Raw genomic sequence first — 19,794 nt, forward strand, 5'->3', positions numbered from 1 at the left:
TGAAATTAATGACATACAACATTGTATAAATTTAAGGTGTACAATATATTGATTTAATGCATTTATATATTTTAATATTGTTGCCACTGTAGCAGTAATTAGCACCTCTATCATGTCACATAATTATTTTTTTAGTGGTTAAAATAATTAAGATCTAGTCTCATCATATTTGGTGATTACAATCCTATATTGTTGTCTATATTTACTACTGTGCATTAGATCTCTAGGACTTAATTACTACTTGGTGAAGTCTTTTTCCCCCTAAATATCTCTACTATTCCCTCAGCCCCCATTCTGTTAATGTTTTAGTAACCAGAACTGGCAGGGATTTACGGTGACTTAGTGATTGAATATAAATATTTTTTCTTATTTTAATAACCTTTTATTTTTCTATTACTGTAGACATACAGTATTTTATTAGTTTTAAGTATACATCATAGTGATTAGACATTTCTATAACTTCTGACACCCTAATAAATTTAGTACCCATTTGACACCGTATGTAGTTAGTACGGTATTATTGACTACATTTCTTATGCTGTACTTTACATCTCATGACTATTTTGTAACTACCAGTTTGTACTTTTTAATCCCTTCCCCCTTTTCACCCTAAACAGTCTTACCTCAAGTGTTTTGGTTTTAATATGAGATTTGATTTTGTGAAAGGGGAAAAAAAAGATTTACCTAATATAAATATGTCATTGTACTGGAAAAATTCATGTTAAGATTTTTTTTTCTCTTTTTAGCCTAAATTTGAGAAGAAGAGATATTTCTTCTTTGGGGTTCTATGTGGACTTTCCCTGTTTAACTGCAATGTTGCCAACATCCCTTTCCCACTGGCTCTGTTTAAGAAACTTTTAGACCAAACACCATCATTAGAAGATTTGAAAGAACTCAGTCCTGTTTTGGGAAAGTAAGTAAACCTAGTCACTTTTTTAGAACACTACCTAACATATATTTAGATAAATATTTAAGCGTACAACCCTTCCCCGCCCCCCACCCCCGTAATATTTCTGTGTTCAACACTAGCATTCTGGGTACTTTAAACCAATTTTAACTTTGGCAAGAATTGTTGGATTAATAATTTAACTTTCTAAAATTAGGAAAAGTATTTTTTATATAATTAGTCCTCAGTGCTTCCATTAATCTTTAATTTTATTCAAATAGAAACAAACCTGGGCACAGCATAGGTTACCCTTGGTGTGAAATCTCAAGTGACCTTTATTTCAAATGTTATTTCATATTATCACCTTTAAAGTGAAAACTTAAGTTTAAGTTAAAAGACAAGCCACTACCTCACAAAAAATATTGGTAACATACAATAGAAAGGGCTACATTCCCTGCAGATTAAAGTGTTCCTATACACTTAAAAGAAAAATTTACGAAGTGTACAAATAAGGAAACCGACATAAATAAAAAGAAAATCTTACTAGTGATCATGGAATGTAGATTAAAATGAGAGGCTCATTTGTACTTTAAATTGACAGTGGTTAGAAATACTGATGCTATATAAAGTTAGCAAGAGTTTGGGAAAAGGTTCACTCTTAATTTCAGGTATTATTAGTGGATGTGCAAATTGGTAACTCCTTTTTCAGAGAACAATGTGGCCCATCAGATATCAAGAATTATTAGAAAGCTGCATTAATTAGGACAGTATGGTATTGGTGCAAGTTTTCCAGTGGGGACAGAAGAGGGAACTCAGAAAGTGACTCATGCACATGTGGAACTTGGTTAGAGGTAGCATGTTAGATCAGTGGGAACAGAAGTACTGTTCAGTTAATGCATATGGGGAAAAATGAGAGCAGATACCTTGTCGTGTACAAAAATCAACTTGACGTAGCTAAAATACTTAAATGTAAAAATGATGGATATGTAAAAATGTGGACAAATCTTTCTCACCTTTGGGATTTCTTAAGACATAAAAAGTACCAACATTAGAAAGATTGGTAAATTTGACTACAATAAGATTAAAGAAGTTTTCTGTTCATCAAGAGATACCTTAATGAAAGAGCAAAGACACCATTTTGGGGTTGGTAGAAAAATGGGATGGAGGGAGGTATCCTCTTCGGTAAGTATAAGATATTAGTAGTGTTTTAGTTCTTGTTTTGGGAGACAGGTTCATGGGTGTTCTTCATAAAAACCCATAAATAAGTCATACATGGACATGTAATGAGAGTGTTATGAACCAAATATTATGCATCCAGTTTTGTCAGTTGATTTCCCATTACTCTCCCTCCTCCTCTCCCCCCCAAAAAAACCACAATGAATAAAATGTGGTCTGCTTTATCACAATACCATAGTAAAAAAACCAGTAGGGAAAAGAAACAACTTGGTTTTCACCTTCTCCCAGAGGGAGGACTTCCCCAATGACATGCATCCCTTTGGACAGAGTTAACCAAGCTCTTGCAAGTTATATCTGTACTATTTACACTTTCTGGCTACACACATCCCACAGTACTATAGATAAGACTTTCATCAGCATATCTTAACCTATTATTCTCAGGGTTTATTGACAGGAAAGGAACGTCTTAGTCTCAACTTTATATTCCTTATGCCTGCTATATTAGGTTCTTAATAAATATTGGTTAGATGAGTGAAGGAGCAAATAATATAATATGAAACATTACTTTAAATGTGTTTACAAAGTACCGTAAGACAACAGAGGCTGGAAATACAAAAAAAGACTGGCTGCTGTCCATTTTGATATAACCTGTGTTCTCATAGATGCTTTGACACAATTAAGGTAGTCAGAGTTCAGGTCTGTCTTAAGCTTGATGATATTGGGACCGTAGATACAGAGGCTCTTTCACCTAACCACTCCTCAGATTTCCTAAGTGATACTTGATATTTAAAAGATCTGTAATTTCTATTATTTATTCTGTAAATAAAGTTCCAAAGCTCAAATAAAGGTAAAGCCAATTTGAATGAGTTTTAGTGTCTGTAAATATGTTACCAATTGCTTTCTAAATAGAAACCTGCAATCCCTGGGTAAAGGAAGTTAGGGTGGTAGGAAGAGAGCTGGGAATCGGGTGGGGAACCTGCAAAATTGTAAATAAACTTCTAAACCTCACACTTACAGTTGAGGTCTGGCTCTATTTAGGCTGTTATCACACAGAGGAATGGGTACTGTGAATTGTACTTTGACCTTCCACCTGCAGAATAGTTATGCACTTGACATTTATTTTAGATGATATATCTAGTGAGCATGATTACTGACTTTTAAAAAATCAAATTATTTGTTTTTAGGAGTTTGCAAACACTTCTGGATGATGAAAGTGATGACTTTGAAGAAGAATTTTGTATCCACTTTAATGTGAGTAACAATTAAAATCAGGTTACAGATCAGGTTTAAACTGATTCAGCCTTTAAATACTTAATCTAAACATGTCACTCTATTAAAAAATGAACTTCTGAATTAAGCTAATGCAAAAGTATTTTTCCCCTCATTTTTCATGGGCTGGGTGTATCAGTTAGATTTTACTGTGTGATAGACAACACCTAAACTTAGTAGCTTAAAACAACAAACAATTCTGTGGGTTTCTGGACTGGGTTAACTTGGCTGAATGGTCTACAATGGCCTCGCCCACAAACTTGGCAGGCTGGTTGGTTTATGGGGTATCAGCTGGAACAGCTTATCTTTGTTTTCTTCCAGTAAGCTAGCTGAGGCTTCTTCACAGGATGGTCTCAGGGTACAGAGATGGCAAGTTCCAACATATAAGCTTCTTTTCATGTTTCACTTATCTGAGGTCCATTGGCCAAAGTACTTCACAAAGTCACATCTAGATTCAAGGGCTAAAGAAACAGACTGTCCTTCTTGATGGGAGTTGTTGCAGAGTCACATTGCAAAGAGACATGAATTCCAGCATGGGAGGAATTTATGGCCAGTTTTGCAAATCTACCATACTAGGTCTATACTGTATAAAGTAAATACTGAGATATGGCAATTATCTAATTAATTTTTTTCAGTGTATGATCAATTAAAATAGATAATTCAAGTTTTAAAAAAATTCAATCTGCATAAGGTGGTAATTTTTATTTGTATATTCCTTGCTAGTTTTTAGACAAAAATGTACATTTCTATATGCCTGAGGAAAATTGGTATACTTCAAAGTGTATTTGTTGATGATAGACTGTTCAGAATTATTTTGGAGAGAGACTACCTGAGTTCATTTGTGGTTACAGGTACATTGGGATAAAAATAGTGTAGACTTAATTCCTAATGGAAGTTGCATAATTGTGGACCAGACTAACAAGTAAGTACAAAAAAAATGAAATATTTGTTTTGTTTATACACTTTTTATTTCACTGGGCTCTAAAATTTCTTGCAGTTATAAGAATTTTTCATTCTCAATCATTTTTTAATAAGGTAGAGAGTTGATGTGTGTTGCGTGTAGACAGGAGTTTATATTCTGGTAGGGAAAGAAGTGGCTTTCTCAGAGAGCCTTTCTCTTTTCCTCCTGTCTAGAATTATACCGTCACCTCTCAATCCCCTTACCCTGTTTTATTTTTTCTTTTTATATAATACATTACCTGCCTTTAGGATTTATTTGCTTAATTGCTTATCAGTGTTCCCCCATTGTGATGAGCTGCATGATGGCAGGGACTTGATCTGTCTTACTCACCATTTGTATACCCAGTACCATGAATACACTGGTGCCTGGTCCATAGCAGACACTCAGTATTTGTTAATTTTATTAGATATTGCTGTGACATCTTGACTTCCTAACACCTTATGGGATGCCATTTAAAGGCACAGAATTTAGGATTATAGAACGTTCCCTGGATAGTTGGTCAGTCACAAAGGGATATCTACCTAGTGAGTATTCTGGCCTAAGCCAAATATTTTTATTTTTTGAATCTTTATTTTAAAAAATTTGTATCAAAGAGTACACAGATAAGAGTACAAGTCAAGAAACAATTCTAGCTCTTCAGTATATTTATAAATATACCCGAGTTTATCCATAGTATTATTCATGGATATAAGGTTCTCTGCCTAACTACTTTTTGCCTGGCCCCTTTCCCTGAAAGAATTGGTAAATGCACACAAAGGAAAAAAAACTGCAAGCAAAATGCTGGGTTCACCTCAGTGAGGCTCCTTCCTCTCTTAGTCCAGAGGCCTGGAGCTAGATGTGTTTTTGTATATTATCTTCCCTTTTCTGGTTCTTACTGGGAGCATTTGCTTCAAGCTACTCTATCATAGCTAGACGTATAAATACCTTCTTTATTTGTGTTAATTACAAATAATATTAATTACTTTTGCAAATCCAGACAATATAGAAAAGTGTAAAATAAAATTTCTTCCATCACTCAAGCCTATTTCCTAGACATGACTGTTAGCAGGTCAGGTTTTATTTTTCCAAACTTTTTCAGTTTTAACTTGTAAATTCTCTTAACTTTGTGATCCTGAACAATCATGTAATTTCACTGTCTCAGTTACCTCTTCACTGAAATGTCATAAGAATCTGCCTCAGAGTTTTATGAAAATAATTATGAAAAATAGCTATAATAGCCCATGATACATGGTAAGCACTTGATTGTTAGGTATTCTAGTTATTTTTATCCTCTTCCCTCCCCTCCATTTTGTTCAGGGTATTGCAGTAAGCTGAAATCATTTTTTGTTTCATTAAAGGACAGACTATGTTTCTAAGTATGTCGATTACATCTTCAACATCTCTATAAAGGCAGTTTATGAAGAATTTCAAAGAGGATTTTACAAAGTATGTGACAAAGAGATTATTGAATTTTTCTATCCTGAAGAACTGAAAGATGTGATTATTGGAAATACAGATTATGACTGGGAAACATTTGAAAAGGTACATCATAAAGGCCCAGTAGTTCGAATTTAAAATTTTCTATTTCCTGAATCCTTTTTTTGCCTTTTTTTTTTTTTTTAGAATGCTCATTACGAACAAGGATATGACAATTCACACCCCACCATAGTGATGTTTTGGAAAGCTTTACACAAATTGACTTTGGAGGAAAAGAAGAAATTCCTTGGTAAGTATTACATCAGGAGTAGATCTATAATCATGTGTCTTTTTTGTGGGATAAGAAAATCTTGTTTGTCATAGGCACCATTTGCAACAAATCATACTTAGTTTAAGAGCCACTCCCAGTGCAATTGAATGCTCCCTATGCCAGGTTGTCTCAACATCAAAAAGTAAATGTTGATATAGGTCTTTTTTCTTGTGATTTGAGCCCTAGTACTTTAAAATTTGTCTTCCTTCATCCTTTTTTTCTGTAGTTGTGTCATCATTCAATTATCTAGGTCCTAAGTTTTCTTACACGCTCCCACCTCCAGGCTTTCTCTGAAGCTCCTTGCCCTGCCTTGAACCTTCTCTTACCTCCTTGTTGCCTCTCTAAATCTTTTCGTCCTTAAAGATCCAGCTTAATTCCAAATTCTTGGAAGTCTCTCTGGTCATCTCAGCCTGATTCTCTCTCCCTGCTCTGAACCACAGCATTTATACTCAGAAGACACTTAATTCTATCACAAATTGTTTGGCTGTCTCACACCCTTTTATTTTTCTCTTGTGTTTGTCTCTTTCTGTGCAAGAATCTCTCTCATATTTCCAGCTAGGCTGTAAGCTGCTCAAGGACAGTGACTGTGTGTCAGACTTAGTCCCAGTATGGGCCCCAATGCAGTCTAATGTAGGATGCTACACATGGGCCCTCAATAAGTGTTTTTGAATAAAAATATTTTCTCTATATAAATTTTGGTCATCTGTGAAACAGATCAATTTTATTCTTCTTTTTAGTGTTTCTTACAGGAACTGACAGAATTCAAGTAAAAGGTTTAAAGAACATGAAAATAACATTTTGCTGTCCTGAAAACTTGAATGAGAAAGATCCCATAAGAGCACAGACATGTTTTAGTGTCCTCTACCTCCCTAAATATTCTACAATGGAGAGAGTGGAAGAAGCGCTTCAGGTAGCCATCAACAACAACAGAGGATTTGGCTGACCCTACCTGACATTCTACCCCTTTTTGGAAATATTTTCAAAAATAAAATTAACTCAAAAATTTAGTAACATGAAAGTCTTGCTAATTATTCATTATGTTTAGAATCACTGTTTTTGCATGTAAGATCTATTAGTTAGAGAGTAGGCTGTTAAAAAAGGCATCTCAAAAACACAGTGCATTAAATAAGTTTATTTTTCTCTCATTAACTTCTGGGGGTTTGTCCAGGGCTTACGTGGTGCTTCTCCCACTCAAGCTGCTAATAAAAGTCACAGATGCACATTTCAATGGAAACTTGCCCATTTCTATCTTAAATCATATCGATTGCATTTGAAACTGTTGACTACTTTTTCCTCAAAACTGTCATGAACTGCTAGACTGTGACTTTTTCTTGGCTTCTTTCCCATCTCCTTTGCATGTTTTTCTTATACTTCCCTGACCTAAAATGCTGCTAGTGCAGTCCTGTTTTCTCTCTCCACGTACTCCATATCAACTCCATTATTTCCATGCTGATGGTACTCAGATCTCTTTGACCTACAGGAACTGATGATACATTCCAACACCACAGCCATTTTCCTATGTAGTCTGTGTCTCAACCTGCATACCCCATGGCTCCTTAATCTCAACATGTTCAAGAAGAAAAATGAGCATTTTTCCTGTATCCCAATTTGGAGTGGTACCACCAATATCCCAGGCAGAAGCCTGCAATCATCTTCCCTTCCTCCCTCTTTTTTACCCACCACATTAAATAATCAGTCACACCCTGACAATTCTAGTTCTAAATATCTCTGACCCCACTGTCAGTGCTGTAGTTCACGCTCTCATCATCTGTCCCAGCACTGCAATCGCCTCTCAACTGGTTTTGTATCTAGACCAACACTGTCCAATAGAACGTTCTGTGAGGCTGGAATTCTCCCATATAAGCACTGTGCAATAAGGCGAAACCCCTGCTATAGATAAGGTTCGTTGGCAGTAGTGAGAAAAAACCTAAAGCTGTACTGTTCAGTACGTGGATATTAAAATTAAATTTTGAAATTCAGTCACACTAGCCACGTTTCAAGTGCTCAATCACTACGTGTGACTGGCAGCTACTGTACTGGACAGCAAATAGCCACTGCAAGAGTCCATCACATACAAAACTCCTGTAATTTTGAATGTGGGTTTTTGTTTTTTTTCTGGGAAGAAGAGCCATCCATAGTGTTTAAGAGCTCCACAAATTAAACTATTTGAAGTTCGGAAATTCCAGTTTTGTTAGCACTCTTATTACAGCTCCCAAATCCTTCCTGATGTGCCCTAAGCTCCAGCCCCATCTTCCACCATTGCCCTGCATACATAGCATACATCATTCTAGTCATTTGTAACTTTCCTGAATGGGCCACAGTCTCCTGTGTTTTTGCACGTTTTTTTTTTTTCCTTCACCTGGAATGATCTTATTTCACGTGTATCGCTTCTCCTTCTCTGTTCAATTCCATCTCTCCCTCTTGTTATTTCCACTTGCTTCTTGGGATTCACTTCAGCTGTTATGGCTATCTAGTAGATGCCATGATAATTTTATAATTAATGATTGCAGAATATGCCTACTTAGCTCAGTGTTTCATTAGTGCAGTCCTCTGCTTAGTTGCCAGTGGTGTCATGAGTTAGCCAAAAGTGCCACCTAGTGGCTTATGTATAAGATAGCTATCACTTTCAAATGGAGCACTTTAAAGAGGGACAAAACTCGAAAAGGAGACCAGCCTTTCTCCCCATTACTACACACTAGTGAGTATCCACTATGGTTCTTGGCTATACTAAGTAATTTCATATTTTCTACCTCACTTAAAACCCCTACCAGATCTGGAAGTAGGTATCGTCCCAGAGTCTGGTTCAGAGGGGCTTCCTTAAAAGCCCACTCTGCAGGATTGGAAGAAAGGGAAGAGGGAGAGTAGGTCATGACAAGTCTTTTTTGCTCCCTCAGAGTGGGAAATTCTCAGCTGGTAGGAAAGATCTTATTCAAGAAATGATTGAAGAGGATTCCTGTCAGTGATGGCAGATAAAGAAACTAAGGAAGATTAGAGGCTGTAAAGAATTAAGAGATCCCCTGTCCTAGCTAATCACTAAGGAGGAGTTGGGAAGAGTCCCAATTAGTGAATAAGTATTTCTCAAAGTAGGATTTTAGTGCAGTGAACAGAGGTGGTTAGGTCAATGTGTGCGTGGCAATGTGTGTGAGCTCTGTAATGGGAAGCTAGTGATGAAGAGTCTGCATTAACTTTTGGAAGCCAGGACGATTGGCTAGTGAGGAACTTGGGAGAGAATCACTAGAAAACTTGGGAGAATTTTTCAAGAAAGGGTGTTCTATCTGAGAAGCTTACCAGAAGTAGCACATCACGGTGGACAAAATTTAGAAGGCTTAAGATCTACTTTCCATTTCTGGCCATACCTCTAACCAGCATTTGACCTCCAGCAGGTGATTTGGGACCATTGAGCCTTTCACTGAACAGATACTGTTTTTTGAGGCGGGGAAGTGGGGAACAGCTTATGACATAATTCACAGCATGTAATTCAGCGATGTAAAGTGTGCAACTCAATAGATTTAGTATATTCACAGAACTGTGCTACCATTGCCACAATTTCAGAATATTTTCATCTCCTCAAAATCTTATACCCTTTAGCCAACTCCACATTTCCCCTTCCCCCGCCAGCCCTGTGCAACCACTAATCTACTGTGTTTCTGTAGATTTGCCTATTATGCACATTTCGTGTAAATGAAATCAATGATTTCTTAAATAACTGGCTTCTTTCATTTTGCATAATGTTTTTAAGATTCATCTGTTATAGCATGTAGCAGTACTTCACTCCTATTTTTTGCCAAATAATGTTTCTTATATTTGTACCACATTTTATCCATTTATCACTTGATGGACATTTGTCTTGTTTTCCACTTTTTGGCTGTTATGATGCAGCTGTGAATATTTGTGCACAAGTTTTCGTGTGGATATGTTTACAGTTTCCCTTAAGTACATATCTAGGTGTGGAACTGATGGGTCATATTGTACCTCTGTGTTTAACTTTTTGAGGAACTACCAACTGTTGCCCAAAGACGCTGCATTTTATATTCTCACCAATAGTATATGAGGGCCTGAGAAATTTTTAAAACTGCAGATCTGCTGAGTGCCAGTGAAATAACAGAAACATTACTTCTAGGTAGTTCTATACCTTCCCCTTTTACGCAATTGCCACCCATATTTCATTTACATATTACGAACCCAACAATACTTTGTTATAATTACTACTTTCTATAATGTTTCTTAAACTGAGAGAAGAAAGAACAAGTATACATTTGTAGCATGGTTATATTAACCTTATGTACATTTTCTGATTCTCCTTTTCCTGTGAATTCAGGTTAACCATCTAGTGTCATTTCTTTACTCTAATGAATTTGCTCCCATCTACTTCCTTTGTGCTGTTAATGGCAATATTATATAGACCCCAATTACTATACATAGTTTTATACAGTTGTTCTGCAGATCAGCTACGATAAAATATGCATTTACACTTTTATAATTACATTATTTCCCTGACTCTGCTGGTGGCCTGCACCTCCTGGGAAGACACCATAACCCTCAAGTAGAAGAAGCTTGGAGAAGAGGGAGCCCCATGTTCTTGGCTGCACTTTCTTGGAGTGGCCTGTCACCAAGCTGAGGCAGAAAGACGCGGGTTCAAATGTCACAAACTGCTGTACTTATCAAGTTTTAGATCTTATGTTTCACATTTGGCTTTATGCCCATAGAACAATTTCCAGAGACTACATGGTTGTTTTGTTTATAATTTTCACATTAGGTTGTTCCACTGGGAAATTGGTCTGCACAGCTCCTTATGCTGCCAGTAGTTAGTATCGCTTAGTTCTTTACAAAATGCTTTCACATGTAAAGTTTAATTTGTTCCTCACAATTTTATGAAAGCAAGGGAAGGATTTCGAGCCCCAAAAATAAAGCTCAGAGATGTTATGTAACTTGCCAGAAATTATAAGGCCTCTCAGGGCCATGTGCTCAGTCTTTTGGAAAGTGCTTATTACCTGCTCTGCACTAAGCATTAGATAAAAAATGAAAGATTTATTGTCTAGACAGGAGACAGAAAACAAGTAATTACAACACAAGGTTAAGTCTTAGAACAGAGATAAAATATATGGTGCTTTATAGAATTTGAATCCCAAGAATTTTGATTCCTAGGATGAGTTTGCTCAAAATAAAGAAGCACTGTATAGTGGGTTAAGAAGCTAGACTGAAGCCACATTGCCAGATGGTTTTGATTTTAGTCCAATTATTGCTGTTACCCTGAATACATCATTTAATCTGTGCTTCAGTTTTCTCATCTGTAAAATGGTGTTAATATTACCTACCCTACCCCTTAGGTTATAAGGTTAAAGATGTATAACATGCTTAAAACTGTACCTAGTGTAGTTTGTACCATATAAGGGATTGCTCAATGAATTCTACTAGTGTGAGGATGGAGTTAATACTGAACTCACCCAGCGGTAGGCTTGTCAGTTTCCTTTAAAAGGATAAAATGCTTAACTTACAAAAGCTGCAATTGACTTTTCAGAAGAGCCCTTGTTTTATCAGCAAAATTGTTTCATTTATACTGACTACAGGGAGATTTCGGGTAAATTAAAAATAATGCCCCTCCCCCCTATTTCAAGAAATAATGGAAAAATATAATCCTCCAGGTTACTTGTATATTGCCATAATTTTAAAAATGTGATTTGTACTGCAGTATATACAATGAATTAATGCAATAGAAGTTGCATTAATAGCCTGTGTTAATTTTCTTTTGATGGATAAGAATCACTGTCTAAAGTTTCTATAAAACTACTTTAAGATTCTAGTAAGAATCAAGTTATATTCAACTCTTAGGTTTCTTCAGGGTAACTACTGAAACATTTGTTGTACCTCTGAAATCGTTATTATACTATTATTCTGTCTTGAAAGTTCTGGAAAACCAGGAACTATTAATGTGTCAAGAGCTCATGCCCTTAAAAGTGCTAAATAGGTCTCCTGAGGCAAAATAACAAACTGAAATGTGGCTCAAAACATAGCTATAAGCTCAACAGGACAAGGTTGGCTATTTACAAGTCTTCCAATGTCGCCTCTACCCCCAAGGGGTAGAGGAAATGATTCATTTTGGGGTACTAAGAGTCTCTAAAAATAGCCTACATTTTAAAATTTAGAATATTTTTACCTTTTTCCTTCCTTAGAACCACACTTTGACCAAAAACGAAAGACAAAACCCTGAAAACTTTTATGGAAAAGTGTCAGCATCTTATTACTAATGTTAAGAATTTGATGCCAAAGAAATGAAGGTAATTTTATAAACTCAGAATTTCTGCAAGTCCATGAAATTTCATTTTATTATACAGTTTTATATCATATTAGTTCAAATGCATTTCTCTACAACTACTCCAACATAGCTCCTTTGGAATTATTTCAGTCATTTGTAACGTGTGACTTTACCAAAGACTTTGATTCTAAAACAAGGTTTCAAATTAACTTTTAGATGAGTGGGATAAAAAATAAAGTCATCAGATGATAGTTGGTGCTGTTAATTTCCAAAAAACATACTCTGTTAAAATGTTTCTTCCAGTACAGCAGTTATAAATTAGAACCTTTGACAAACAATGCAGAACCAAAGTACAATAAAAGATGCTTCTGCAGCTTAAGGCTTCCATAGTTTCTAAGCCTCTGACAGAAGCAAGGTAAAGCATCTTTCCTGCAAATTAAGTGGGTTTCCAGTATTTCCTTGCAGTTTAGTTGAGCTTTCAGAGTTAGATACTCAAGACATATCATTAATGTATATACCATTTTGGCTTGGTTGCATTAATTATGCCTGAAGAGTTTAATACCCATCCAAGTCCAAAGGTGGAAGAACACATAAACTGGTATGGTAATCGGTAAGAGCAGACTGTAAAAACATAGGCTAGTTGTGCTAGTGCAGCCCTGCGGGAAGTTTTCTTCCACAGAGGCTGAGTAGAACAGTCCTGCTAATGAGACCAGTGGAATAAGGACAGTCAACGTAGGAAGAGACAAAAACATTCTTCTCGCCCACTTATTACCTATCACTCTGAATTTTTAAAAGGTGTAAGGTATTAAGAAAAGTTAGTTGTGTTTGTTGTTTTTAATCATGATCTAGTGCTGCTCCATTATCTTCTTGCTTCTTATTTTGACGTGTCATCCTAGCTGCCTGCGGTATCATATTAGGAATCCCATCAATAATTGGATAGGCTATTCCCAACTCTTCATTAATCAATTCATTTGTTGATGCTTCATATCTGAGGGGGAAAAAGAAAAAATGCTTGGAAGACTGATGTTCAATGAACAACACCATTTATCCAATTCTTGACAGTTAATTGTAGAAAAGCAGAACTAAACTTTTAATTCTAAAAGCGGTTAATAGCCAATTGAACCATTTCTCTTAGAAAACGAATCACTAATTGTTCCAATTTTAGTTGATTTCTCTCATATTTTCCTTTTCACTTTATTCTCGTTATGCCTTTATTTTTAAAAAATACCAGTAGGAAAAGATCTCCCCTTTTCATCCAAATATTCCTTCATTACTCTGGTCACCCTCAAAACCATCCCGGTTAACTTATTACTGGAACAGATACTAGAGAAAAATTCAACTTCCCCATTTTAGAATACATGCTTAAGGAGCAATCTAACTGATTCATTAGAAGGAAACTACTGAAAAATCGAAGTACACAAAGTTTGAGAAAGATAAAAGGCAGAAATGAGAAAACGAACACAGCAATCTGCAGTGAGCTAGTTACATAATTAGCTAAAAGGTAGATCAAATGATAATTTTAAGGTTTAAGAAAATTGAATAATGTTCACTATAGGGAAAATCTAGAAAGAGAAATGCAAATGAAAATTGAAATTACCAGCAAGCTACCACACAAAGATAACCACTCATAACATTTTTGTTTAGTACATTCAATCTGCAATACTCGCGCTGTCAATGCTCAGTTTTAGTAGCCTGGAACTGTAGAGCTGTTTATCCCAAGGACTCTAAGTTAAAGGTTAAAGAGACGTTTACAAAAACCGGCTAGTCCAGAACTAAAATCCAAAGGGCACTACGCCTAGCTGACACGCGTTAGAGCGTCAGGCCATCAGTTGTGAACGGCATTTTCACAAGAATCTGGAGGCTAGCAGAGTATTTTTCATCATCTTGGCTTAAAAACACGAATGCATTGGACTAATCCTGAATCTCACTATTTCATAAACCTGGCTGTAAATGTAAATCAGAACTATTTAGGGTCCTTTTAAGAAAATACGTAATTGCTCAGGCCCCGCCCCCAGACTTCTGATTCCGGCGCCTTGGGTGGTGCCCGGGAATCGGCATTAAAAATATAGTCCCCCGGTGATTCTAATGCATACCCAGTGGCGACCCATCCCCGTGGGTCGGTGGTTTGATCTGGCAGGCCTGGGGCTCGGCTCCCCTCCTGCCTCCTCCCGCCCTTCCCGCCACAGGAAGAGCTGCGTGGGAGCTAGTGGGCCCCCAGAAAATGGCAGCGGAGAATAACCTGATTGACCTGAAAGGCTCCCCAATGGCTGTAAGCAGCCGCGCGGTCATCTGCCCCCTCCCCGCAATGGGAGGCCGTGAAAGGAAACTCGCAGCTGGCTAATCTCACCTGAGAGGCTTCTTGGAGAGCGGGCAAACCAAGAACTCCAGCAGAGACGGGTCAAAGGTGCGGTGCGGTTCCCCAGTCCTCTCGCTCTTGTCCGCCGACAGCCGCGACCCCGACGCGCGCAGACACCTACGGGCGACCGCGGATGCGGGCGCGCGTGTCCTGCGCAGCGCTGAAGCGAGCTTGCCGCACGCTCCACTCAGCATGGTCTGGTAGCCCGCAACCGCCCCTCTCCGCGTGCTCCGCCAGCCGGGCCGCTCTAACCGATCCCCGCGCGTCCCGCCCCTCGGTGCTCTGGAAATGCAGCCCCCTACAGGCGGGGCTGGCGCTTTGGTTCCGAGGGCGCTCCTGACCCGACTGCTTTTCCCGCAGCACAGTTCCGTAATTATGAGCGCGGCCTGCTGCGGGAGACCTCTGGTGGCTGTTACGCCGCGTTTACAAATTACAAACAAAACTAATGCTTCAGTCGGAGTGCCTTGAGTTTTCATCAGGGCCAGAAAGCCAGTGGCCGGACCTCAGTGTCACACAGTATCAGACTTGGACCTTCGTGCTTATCTCCAAAATGAGGTTTCAAACCCTCAGTCATATTGGGTATGTTAAAAGCATTAATTCGTTTTACGTAAATCTTTATATACCACAGTTCCTGTAACCATATTTGGCTTTTTTTCTTTTTCTTCTCTCATTTAAAAAAAAAACAAATTATTAACCTGAAAAGAATGGCTTAGTCTTCTTTAACGTTTCAAGACATCCAGATTCTTATCCTGTGGGACTCATGAATTCAATTTCATAATAAGTCAAAATTAAATTAACTTCTATAAAAGAGCTTGAAGACAGCAAGGAGTCTAAATAACTGTGTAATCAGGCAATGTCCATTAAATAAAGGGGTGATTCGTTCAATGGATTTTTCGCCCCATGTTTGCCTCTGACTCTCCAAGATGATACAGGTTTACTCTTTCATATGGTGTAGCAGGTAAGACCTTGGGCTCTGGGGCCTGACAGCTTGGTTCCAGGTCCATAGTTTACTAGCTGTATGGCTCCAGCAAATGACTTAACCACTCAAGTTTCTTACCTATATAATAAGATTAATAATTGTACCTACCTCATGAAATCCCCTTGTGGGGATTAAAATGTGATAATGCATTCAAAGAGCATTTAGAAAAGTGTCTGGGACAAATTAATACCCAGTGTTATCTATTGCTATTTTGATTTCCTCTGTTCTTCCCAGTTAAATATACTCGAAGATTCCCTGTTAGTCATCAATTTTTTTTCCTTCACTTTGCTGAATATTGACTTGGACCTTTTTTGCATCATTGGGCTTTACTATTTCACACTTCGAGTTCCTGGGAGGTAGGAAAGGGAGTGAGGGATATACAGGTACAAATACAAGATTATATTTTCAAGTTTCTCTTTCACTCAGCAATGTAAAAATAAGTTGAGAAATTTTTATATTGTTTGTTTACTCTTTTGAAAAAAAAATCCATTACATTATTTGATGTTCTTTGTTCACTAATGCTCAAAAGATTTCAGCATAGGGCAGTTATCAGGAAGGTAGGTCCCTATGTTACCTTCACATTATTTCTTGCTAGGGTAGTAGCAGGGATTAATTTTTCAGTTTGTAGTTAGTTGATACTTTAGGCCTTAGGGAGGGAGTGAAATATATAGGAAAGACACGTTTCAGTGAGGTATGGGGAAGCAGAGTTTGACTTCTACTAGCACTGAGTGTGCTCAGACCAGGCTGGGCAGGCCTAGGTGTGCGTCGGGGCAGGCACCCATTCTTAAGGCCGGCTTCATTTGTACCTCAACTGCCTGGCGTGGCTGACAGATCCCTATCAACTGGGTTTTCTAACCAGTTATAAATAAATTAGTTTCAGTTCGTCTACACATAAAAGGTTTGAAACAGATCAGTTTAATTTATATTAGTACTGGGGGAAAATGGAGAGTAACAGCCAAGTATTGAAAACATCTTCAGGTTTTTAGCACCAAAAATCTACTTCCAATATTTAAGGAACATCTGAGTGTGTGATGTATTAATCCAAACCTTGTAAATATCAAGTTGTAAAATCCCAAAGCAAAATGTTCCTAATCAGCCCTCAGTAATTAAGGAATATAATTAATCTCTGCATGTAGTATACTAGGCTGAATATAGGTGACAGTATAGAATTGTAAAATCATTAGTCCTTTTTTACTGTTTGCGTGACTATGATATTTCCCATCACAGATATTTCCCATACAGAGCCCTGTGCCCACATGTAATAGCGCGATGTGCTCTGGGTTTGAGTACCATATTACCTGGAGAAGTTACTTAACTGGAGAAGTTACTTAAACTCTCTGCCTTAATCTTCTCATCTATAAAATACAAGCATACCTCGTTTTATTGCACTTAGCTTTATTGCGCTTTACAGGTGTTGTGTTTTTACAAACTGAAGGCAAGACCCTCTGCCAGCAAAAAGATTACAACCCGCCGTAATGTGATACTTGCTTTATTATTATGGTATTGAACCAAATCCACAATATCTCTGAGGTATGCCTGTAACATAATAGGACCTACCTTATTAGGGTTGTTGAGAGGATTAAACAAAATAATATAAGTAAAGCAGTTAGCATAGGGACTGGTACAGACTACATGCTTCAGAGAATGTTATCCACAGCAAAATTACTTATTGTGGTGAAGTTTGATGAAAATTCTGATGAAAAAAGAAAGCAAAATGCATTATTGGGCATCTTAATTTTAACTGACATGAAATTTTTATAGTTTCCAATGTGGATAATATTGAAACACAACTCTTGGGCTATCATATACATTAAGTGAGTTAAAAATCTCCAAGCAGAGGAGAGGCTATATAGAATATACATTCTATTAAAGCCCCATAAATACCACATTTAGAGGGGGTATTGAAATGTGGGACTCTGATCCCGGAAGAGAAGTTTAAATCAATTTCCCACTAGATGGCATCATTTAATATCTGAACTAACGTTTCTGCTTGTACTTTTCTTTCTGTGATTATAAAGATTTACTTTTATTTTGCCAGTTTCTTTAATTTGGTGATATTTATTTTAGGAATCAAAAACCACAAAATTATTAATAAATTTCAATTGTAATGAATTCATTAGAATCAAGGGTCCAATAGATAAATGAACAAAAACTGTGAAAAAAATTCATGAAAAAGTGCAGTTGCTCAAAAAAACATGAAAAATATAGTAAACTAATACAAATTTCAAACATCAAAGAAGTTTCCATTTCTCATCTATAATAGAATATTTTAAAAATGTAATTTCTAGCATTGGTTATTTATTAATTTATGCCTACTATGTATCAGGTATTGTCTGGATTAGGCAGGATTCTCCAGAGAAACAATTAATTAGATATATACAGAAAGAGATTTATTATGATGAATTGAGTCATATGATTATTGAGGCTGAGAAGTCCCACACTCTACTGTTTGAAAGCTGGAGGCCCAGGAAAGCTAGTGGTGTCAATCTCATCTGATCTAAAGGCTTGAGGACTAGTGGAGCAGTTGGTGTAATCTCCGTCCAATAGCAGGAGAAGACAGATGTCCCAGCTAATTAGCCTGGTAGAAAGCAAAAAGTTTGAATTTCTCCTTCCTCCCCTTTGTGTTCTCTTCAGGCCCTTAACAGATTGGATTATGCCCATCCTCATTGGGGAGGGCAATTCACTTTACTGAGTCCATGGATTCAGAAGCTGATTTTATCCAGAAATGCCCTCACGCGCACCCAGAAATAATGTTTAATCTGAGCACTCCTTGGCCCAGTCAAATTGACACAAAAAAATTAGCAATCATATTGTCCTAGAAAGTGGAGCTGTACTCTGGATATACCATTATACAGTGTTAAGAATTCATGACAACATGAAATTATTATTAAATATAATAAGTGAAAAAAATAAAATTTTATGCACAGAGTGCAATTATTTTTTAATTTAATTAATTTATGATGACATTGGTTAATGAAATCCAATAAGTTTCACTTTAACAGTAAGGCATATATATTTTTTCACTGTGTGTTCAGCTCCCATAGTTAGATTTTTTTCTGTCACCACATATTTGATCCCCTTTACCCCGGCTACCTCCTCCTTCCCCCTGCCCCCTCCCTCCTACCCTCTGATAACCACTAGTCTATAGTCCATGTCCATGAGTCTCTGTTCGTTTACAATTATTTTTTAAACAAGAATTTAGGAATAGAAAAATGAATAAAAGCCAAAATGTTAGCTGTCTTTAGGTGGTTGGAATATTGCTGAATTGTTCTTTAACTGTTTCTCTCTTTTAAAAAAAATTTTAATGAAGTAGTTTTAAAATATACATATTACTAATTAATATTTGAGGTTAATAATTAACAAAGGTGTATTTATTTAAAAACTATGAATTCAATGAATATTTATATTGAGCGCTTCCTTATATTCTTAGTATTGTTAGGAGGCAAAAAGGAGGGATATAAAGGAGATGATCCTGATTTTCAAGAAGTTTATAATCTTAAATGGACTAAACATCATAGAGTGAAGTTAAGTAAAAATCCTCATATATAGATAGTGCATTCTTTTGTGTATTCATTCAACATTTGTTGAATTTGTACTGAATATTGGATATGCAGAGGAGGGGGTGATACCTGTGCCTGATGGAAGGATTGGGGGGAAGTTAGTAAAGTATGGGTCATGTAGCACTATCAAATTATTTCCTTAGGTCTCAGGGGACACCTATTTTATCCCCTTTTATAATTTTTTTTTAATCTATGAGAACAATTTTAATTTGCAAGTAGGAAATGAAGCTTGCTGACAGAGATGAGTGTGATGATCCATCAATACTGTATTGCAGCTCAGAGAAGGATGAACAATATGGAATTGAGTGGATATTGAAACTGCATTTTAATATACACATTTTAAAAGGCTTCCATATATAATCTTCGACATTCCATACATATATATTTTACAATATTTCAGAAGTAAGAAAAGATGTCACTAAAACTATAAGCATATCAGAGAGGTAGTACCCAGATAAGCCAATCCCCATAATATTAATTTGTCTATTTAAAATAAAGGAAATCAAGAGAAAATGGCAGGAAGTTCTTTCCAACTCAACTTTAAATAGGGATAGTATTAGTACCCATCTATGCCAGCTACTTTGGCTATCTCAACCTTTATTTTACTCTCCTATATGGAGAGTAATGT

At 36.8% G+C, this 19,794-nt stretch overlaps 3 protein-coding genes and 1 long non-coding RNA gene across 4 annotated transcripts in view; 2 read left to right on the forward strand and 2 right to left on the reverse strand.

Moving 5' to 3' along the window:
* The window catches only part of LOC120588313 (probable E3 ubiquitin-protein ligase HERC6), an 81,154-nt gene extending 74,118 nt beyond the window's left edge, over positions 1-7,036 (forward strand). Inside the window, exons 18-23 of the mRNA XM_039845702.1 lie at positions 747-913; positions 3,247-3,313; positions 4,183-4,253; positions 5,630-5,813; positions 5,895-5,997; positions 6,756-7,036. Coding sequence (XP_039701636.1) covers positions 747-913; positions 3,247-3,313; positions 4,183-4,253; positions 5,630-5,813; positions 5,895-5,997; positions 6,756-6,961 — 798 coding nt within the window. The 3' untranslated portion in view covers positions 6,962-7,036. The remainder of the gene's footprint in view (positions 1-746; positions 914-3,246; positions 3,314-4,182; positions 4,254-5,629; positions 5,814-5,894; positions 5,998-6,755) is intronic.
* Positions 7,037-12,313: 5,277 nt separating this feature from the next.
* PIGY (phosphatidylinositol glycan anchor biosynthesis class Y) lies at positions 12,314-13,086 on the reverse strand. Its single transcript, XM_039845705.1, has one exon. It carries the CDS (start codon positions 13,021-13,023, stop codon positions 12,808-12,810), a length of 216 nt encoding a protein of 71 aa, XP_039701639.1. The 5' UTR covers positions 13,024-13,086; the 3' UTR covers positions 12,314-12,807.
* Positions 13,087-14,896, reverse strand: PYURF (PIGY upstream open reading frame). The gene is made up of 2 exons (XM_039845703.1): positions 14,619-14,896; positions 13,087-13,259 (listed from the first exon to the last, which is right to left on the reverse strand). Exons 1-2 carry the CDS (start codon positions 14,819-14,821, stop codon positions 13,106-13,108), a joined length of 357 nt encoding a protein of 118 aa, XP_039701637.1. The 5' UTR covers positions 14,822-14,896; the 3' UTR covers positions 13,087-13,105.
* An 85-nt stretch (positions 14,897-14,981) lies between these two features.
* LOC120588318 (uncharacterized) overlaps positions 14,982-19,794 on the forward strand; it is a 38,046-nt gene continuing 33,233 nt past the window's right edge. Inside the window, exon 1 of the long non-coding RNA XR_005649224.1 lies at positions 14,982-15,206. This is a non-coding gene — a long non-coding RNA (uncharacterized LOC120588318). The remainder of the gene's footprint in view (positions 15,207-19,794) is intronic.

This window comes from Pteropus medius, unplaced genomic scaffold (genome assembly GCF_902729225.1).
Source record: "Pteropus medius unplaced genomic scaffold, Ma_sr-lr_union100, whole genome shotgun sequence".
NCBI classification, from domain to species: domain Eukaryota; kingdom Metazoa; phylum Chordata; class Mammalia; order Chiroptera; family Pteropodidae; genus Pteropus; species Pteropus medius.